Consider the following 6,482-nt stretch of genomic DNA (forward strand, 5'->3'; position numbering starts at 1 on the left):
CATACATTACTAGTAGTAATGAGGGCCTATTCACACTGAGCAAAAATGGCGAAAATCCAAGCAGAGCCCGTACAACCGCTTGAAATTCCACCTGTCCCATTTTTTCAATGGGATGTCTCGTGCACCTCCACTCTTTGCCCGAAGAATTGATTTGTCAATTCTTTGGGCGGAAAGCGGCAGAGAGTAGAGGCGTGCGAGGCGTTAAAACAATGGGACAGGCGGAATTTCAAGCGGCGTCGGCAGCGCTGGGTCTGCTTGGAATTCCGCCACTTTTGCTCAGAGTGAACGGGTTCTAACAGAGGAACAACACATGTTTTACAGGCAGGTCAGGAGTGGTGACAGGTTCTCTTTATATCTGTGGTCTTTCTGTAGAAAAATTTACAAAGGGCAAGATATGGGACAAATTTATATTTACAATGGGCTCAACCCATGCACTGCAGTTGGCACAGAATTAAAGGATAGTTTTTTCACATATGAAGTGCCCCATTATGCATTGATAGATTTTTACAACTGCTCATATTTTTTTGTTTAGGTGCAATGCAAGCATTAAAAAGAAAAACAATAAAGGGATGACCGCCTACGACCTGGCTTTGAAGAGCCGAAATGACCAGATCTCCTCACTCTTTGCCTCCAAGTTGGGGCAAGGAATGTTAGACAAGCTCACCAAGCCTAAGAACATCAGTCTGGATGTGTTCTGATCAGTGATTGCAAAAGACAAATTCTTATGCCTTCAACTTATTCATAATCTTGATTTTAAAAAAATCCAGAAATAATAAGTGTCCAGCTCTCCATTAGAATGGAAAAAAAGGCTTCATGCTTTATTATCAGGATTGTCCCATGAAAAATATTGCTTATAGTCACATAAACAGCCCCCAGTAACCTTTTTTTTTTTTGCAGAAATCAATAGTACAGGCGATTTTAAGAAACTTTGTAATTGGGTTTATTAGACGGAAAATGCATTTTTATCATGAAAAGCAGTTTGAAGCTCTCCCCCTGTCTTCATGGTTCTCTTATGGAGAGGGGAGGGGTGGAGGTAGATGAGGCACCAAAACAGAACAACAAAGAGTTAATTTACAGCCACATCACCGGCTATCTCCTCTGACAGTCAGCACTGACCTCTGAATATCAGCTTTCACACAGGTCCCTGCTGTGTTATCCTTTGTTCTCTGCTCTCTGCTGGTGACTAATCTCCCTTCTCCCCCCTGCATAGAACAGACAGGACCGACTGATGTAAAACAGTCAAGATTTCCTGATAATGAGCAGTGGAGAGGAGGGGGGGGGGGCTGGCTTTTTGAATGCAGATAATGGCATATTTGCCTAATAAACCCAATTACAAAGTTTCTTAAAATCGCCTGGACTATTGATTTCTGCAAAAAAATTTAAACGACAGTGACACTTAAAGAATAAACCTTTAAGCTATACAGCAGGTCACAAATGGCTCGCTTGTATGTTTCATAGACCACAGCAAAGGTTGGTGAGGATTTCATCTGGACCCTGGTGGAGGGCTGGATTCTGATTTTCATTATTTGGATACTAGGCATCCTCAGGGGAGATACAGCAAGTGTGGTGAACTGACAGATCCTTATCGATAATAATCAAGACATTATCTGCCTTGATTCCATGCAATATGCATTAGGTGCCTTTTTTTGAATAAATGTGTGCAATGTGTTCTTACCGCGCTACAGTATAGTTTTTACTTCAGTGCATCGATCCTTTGCTGAGAAAATGGTTTGTGTTCTTAGAAGAATAGCACACGAGTAAGATGAGCTGCCAGGCCCTGAAGTGGAACAGGTCACTTCCTCCTACATCTTAACCAATTCATGACTGGGTCCAGGACAGCTTATTTTTGCCCATTTCAAATTAATACTTGAACCTTGAGTGTCTGTGACTCTTCTACACAGTTTCCTTGATGCCTGCACTTTCTACTCATGAGAGAGAGAGGCATCTCTGAATAAAGGCTCTTCAATGGAGGGTGTGTGGGAGTTTAAAAAAAAAAACATTTGTCTAAAGCCAGATTCACACATTCCGTATGTGAGGTCGGTGCACGGACAGTATGCTATGGAACGGACTGTCAGAACTCTCGCATTATCATTCATTGTGATGCTGTGTGCTCAGATACAGTTAAACCTCAGAATTACTGTACTGACACAGCCTGTTATCAATAGATCCAAAAGCTAAGTATACTAAGAATTTTATTATATCTTCAACTATTAAGGTGATTGTGCCAACTTTCTATATGACCACTTGGTCTTTATATTACCACCATTTTTCAGGAAACAAAACATAAAACAATTTAATCAGTCTGTGGCTCACAGAGGTCTGATAGGGGCCTATAATACAACACAGATCCTAAATACAGCCGTGTGCATGAGGCCTTAACATAGAAGTCCGTCAAAAATTTTTATGAAAGTATTGTATTGCCCCCCCCCCCCCCCCCCCAAGTTATACAAATCACTAACATACACTTATTTACAGGAAATGCTTATAAAGTGTTTTTTTCCCCTGCACTTACTACTGCATCAAGGCTTCACTTCCTGGATAACATGGTGATGTCACTTCCTGGATAAAATGGTGATGTCACGACCCGACTCCCAGAGCTGTGCGGGCTGTGGCTGCTGGAGAGGATGATGGCAGAGGGACACTGAGGGACACTAAGCATCCCTCTGCCATCATCCTCTCCAGCAGCCACAGCCCGCACAGCTCTGGGAGTCGGGTCATGACATCACCATTTTATCCAGGAAGTGACATCACCACGTTATCCAGGAAGTGAAGCCTTGATGCAGTAGTAAGTGCAGGGAAATACAATACTTTCATTAAAAATTTCCGCCGGACTTCTATTTTGATGTCTATCAAGACCAGAACACATCTTTGGGGACATCACAATTGCGTATTTCTTATTGCACAGGCTCATTTATTTTTATTACATATGGGCATAACAAACACATTGCTGTAGGCTAATTGCTATCCCAAGAAAAAAAAAAAAGTCAGAAACAAGGATTTTTAGATTTTTTTACGAAAGTTATGAAAATTGTTTATTCACTATAAACACCCCATATGAGAAGACATTTCATGATCAACAATTAATTAATTAATGTGTTGGTTGTCATATCAGAACAGTAAATCTACCAGTAGAGTCCTACATATGCAGAAAGACGCTCATGAAAGAAAAGGAACTGACCATGCAATACAGAAGGAGGAGTTCTGCTGGGGATAAAAAAATATATATTTTTAATATATGGCTGGGAACAGTATATAAATAAGTCATACTCTTCTACCCCAATCCCCTCCGGAGCTAGCGCTTCAAAGATCTAAGCCCTCTGCACACCACCTTGTTCCTGTGACACATCATATCCACAGGAACTGCCTTTCTCAGACTGGCCGCAGTGGTGTCCCACCTCAGCTAGAGATTGGCTTGAAGGATTTCCTGTGGGGGCATCACAAGGACAAAGAAGCAGCATTGAGGATTGGGGACTGGAAGTGTGGGAGCAGGAACTGCAAGGAATTGGGAAAGTATAATGTATTTTTGTCTCTCTCACACCTGTCCGTACTCCGCTGATGTCCTCAGCCGCCTTCACCCCCTCAGACGATCATTAAAGGTCCTATCACACGAAACAACTATCGTCCGGTGTAATAGAAGACAACATTGTTTATGTCGGCTGATCATTGCTGTTGTTAGTTTTTCAACATGTTGAAAGACAAAAGGACTAATATAGCAACAGTCTGCGACCACCGCTCTGTGGAACAGGAGCGGCGGCAGCAGACTGCTGCCAACTTCTATGGGCTGCCCGGAAGACTCATCGATCACCTGGACAACCCCCCCCGGGCTCTCACCTGCTCGCTGCCGACACGTGTACAAGCATCAGCAGCAAGCAGAGAACAAGGAGCAAGCAAGCGCTGAGAGCGCTCGTTTGCTCCTCAACATCGCGCCGTGTAATAGGGGCTTAAGGGTCAGCGCCGCTGCAAGTGTTTGTCAGTCTTTCAAGACACAAGAGTAACATCCCGCTCAGCCAAATAACTGGCCACGGCCCTGACCCTTCCCAGTCAGTCAGTTATTGGCTGAGCAAAGAGTGATAGTCCACTCAGCCAATTGCTGACTGACTGAGAAGGGACAGCACTAGGGCTAGTCATTGCCTGAGCAGGCTGTCACTCTTGTGTCTCGAGAGTAACAGCCTACTCAGCCAATCCCTGGCTGTGCCTTAGTCAGCGATTGTCTGAGCGGACTGAAGGTAGCTGAAGACATCGGGAGAGGACACTGGGGGAGCATGTACAGGTTAGTATAGATGAGCGATCTGTCTGAACCTCACTACAACAGCTAAACTTTTGTTAGCTAAACAATTGTCAAGCTGTTTTAAAAGGGGTACTCCAGCGAAAATCTTTTTCCCAGTAACTTAAACACATTACGAAGTTATTTAACTTTGTAATATGGTTCAATCACCTATCTGCCCCCTTCCCTATATTTTCCCCCCTCAATCCCCCACCAGAAAGTGAAGTAAACTCATTCTTACCTAATGACTGTTGACCCCAGGCTGCTCTGTGGCAGCCATTTTGTGACAATGACATCATCAAGAGGGAGGCGGGTCTAAGCCCTGTTAAGCCAGCCTCCCTTTTTCAGATGACACAGGTTGCTCAGCTCTGATTGGCTGAACAAGATGTAAGCTATCTAATAGTTTTACAGAGTCAGTTAGACATCACAAGTGCATCATGGGAAAGCCCAAACCAGGAAGTAAAGAAAAAATAAAGCCACCAACTGGAACTTCAGGGACCTGCAAACAGCGGGAAATTCAAACGGAGACAGACTCCGGAGGGATGGTAAATGTAAAAACTATGTTTATGATTGATTGATTTTTTTTTTTTTAATCAGCAGCGGAATACCCCTTTAAGGTTCGGTTTGCTATATTTGATGTCTTTTTACCCTCGCAAAACCCTTTAGCATATTGCATGGTTACATAAGTCAATATAAACTAATTTTCAACCTTGACAGGGGTGCAGCCTAAGAACATTGAAAGTCCTTCAATTTTGCATCAACAAAGGAAATAAAGTATAATGTGCAAATTATGAGCCTAGTAGCAGACTTTATGTTACAGTTTCATTCTGAGTCTTCATTTTATATACCTTTCTATGACAGACGGGTTACCAACTCAATATCAGTGGGTTCCCTATGGGATCCCTATCAATGAGCAGAATAAAAGGGAATAAAAGGGAAAACACAACTCTGCCACCCTGAAGATGTTCACACATTAAAATATTTCTCTGGCCACCCCTTGAGGCTGTGGTGTGCTATTTCTTTAGTACATATTAGAGATGAGCGAACCGGGTTCAAGTCCATCCGAACCCGAACGATCGGCATTTGATTAGCGGGGGCTGCTGAAGTTGGATAAAGCTCTAAGGTTGTCTGGAAAACATGGATACAGCCAATGACTATATCCATGTTTTCCACATAGCCTTAGGGCTTTATCCAACTTCAGCAGCCACCGCTAATCAAATGCCGAACGATTGGGTTCGGATGGACTTGAGCATGCTCCAGGTTCGCTCATCTCTAGTACATATCAATAAACATAAGTTCTCCTACAGATCTAACATGATCCTTCAATTTACTCTGGCCTCAAAACATACAATGGTCTTTCCTGGGATACTGTGACGGTAACATACTGGTTATGTAATGGTGCAGTCAATATGCCGCCTGTGATTGGCTGGGATATCTAGCCGATCCTCATGAACATTTCACTGGTAAAACACCTGTGTTAGAGAAGAGCATGCTACTGTCTAGTAGGACCTCTCTACTGTATTTGTATAGTACAGTACAGTGTTGCTCTTTACGAGTGCCAGCACAAGCTTCCTTTTTGGACACCAGGTAAAGGCGCTCCAATATGTTCCTCTGGTACAAGGTGTCCGGTACAGAACCCTGAAGAAGCTTTTGTCTTCAATATAAAAAGTGATTTAGTTTCCCGAATCCATTATGTTTTTTAAGTCATTATTTGCTCCATCAGTGTTCGTTATCCGTTTACTTGTGTTAAAGGGCATTTATAATGGTCTCAACTAACAATTAAGTATACCAAAGAAAAAACAAATTGAGTATTGTAGCAATAATTTTATTTCAACTAATATTTAAAATACCAAAAAAATCAATCAACACTATAAAAACAGGGTGGCAATCCTGGAGAGATGTCTCATATAACATAGTAGTACAAGAACAATTCATAAAAAAGAACACTGGGACCGGATATAAAGTGTTAAGTGCATGATTGTCACATTAGAAAAATATCCTATATTTGCAATGCAAACCCGTCCCACCCCATATAAGAATCGCACATGTTACCAGAAGGTCACAAAATCTGCTCACTCTCCAAGACGCCACCACCCCGACGCGTGTTTCGTGTCCTTGGTCGACCCCCGGACGAAGGACACAAAACGCGCGTCGGGGTGGTGGCGTCCTGGAGAGTGAGCAGATTTTGTGACCTTCTGGTAACATGTGCGATTCTTAT

At 42.8% G+C, this 6,482-nt stretch overlaps 1 protein-coding gene across 4 annotated transcripts in view; it reads left to right on the top strand.

Moving 5' to 3' along the window:
- The window catches only part of DZANK1 (double zinc ribbon and ankyrin repeat domains 1), a 38,910-nt gene extending 37,236 nt beyond the window's left edge, over nucleotides 1-1,674 (top strand). For all 4 annotated transcript variants that reach the window (XM_069954220.1, XM_069954223.1, XM_069954222.1 and 1 more), the window contains one exon: nucleotides 533-1,674. In XM_069954220.1, the coding sequence (XP_069810321.1) occupies nucleotides 533-698 (166 nt within the window). In that variant the 3' untranslated portion in view covers nucleotides 699-1,674. The remainder of the gene's footprint in view (nucleotides 1-532) is intronic.
- The last annotated feature ends 4,808 nt before the right edge of the window (nucleotides 1,675-6,482 follow it).

Source organism: Dendropsophus ebraccatus, chromosome 15 (assembly GCF_027789765.1).
Source record: "Dendropsophus ebraccatus isolate aDenEbr1 chromosome 15, aDenEbr1.pat, whole genome shotgun sequence".
NCBI classification, from domain to species: Eukaryota; Metazoa; Chordata; class Amphibia; order Anura; family Hylidae; genus Dendropsophus; species Dendropsophus ebraccatus.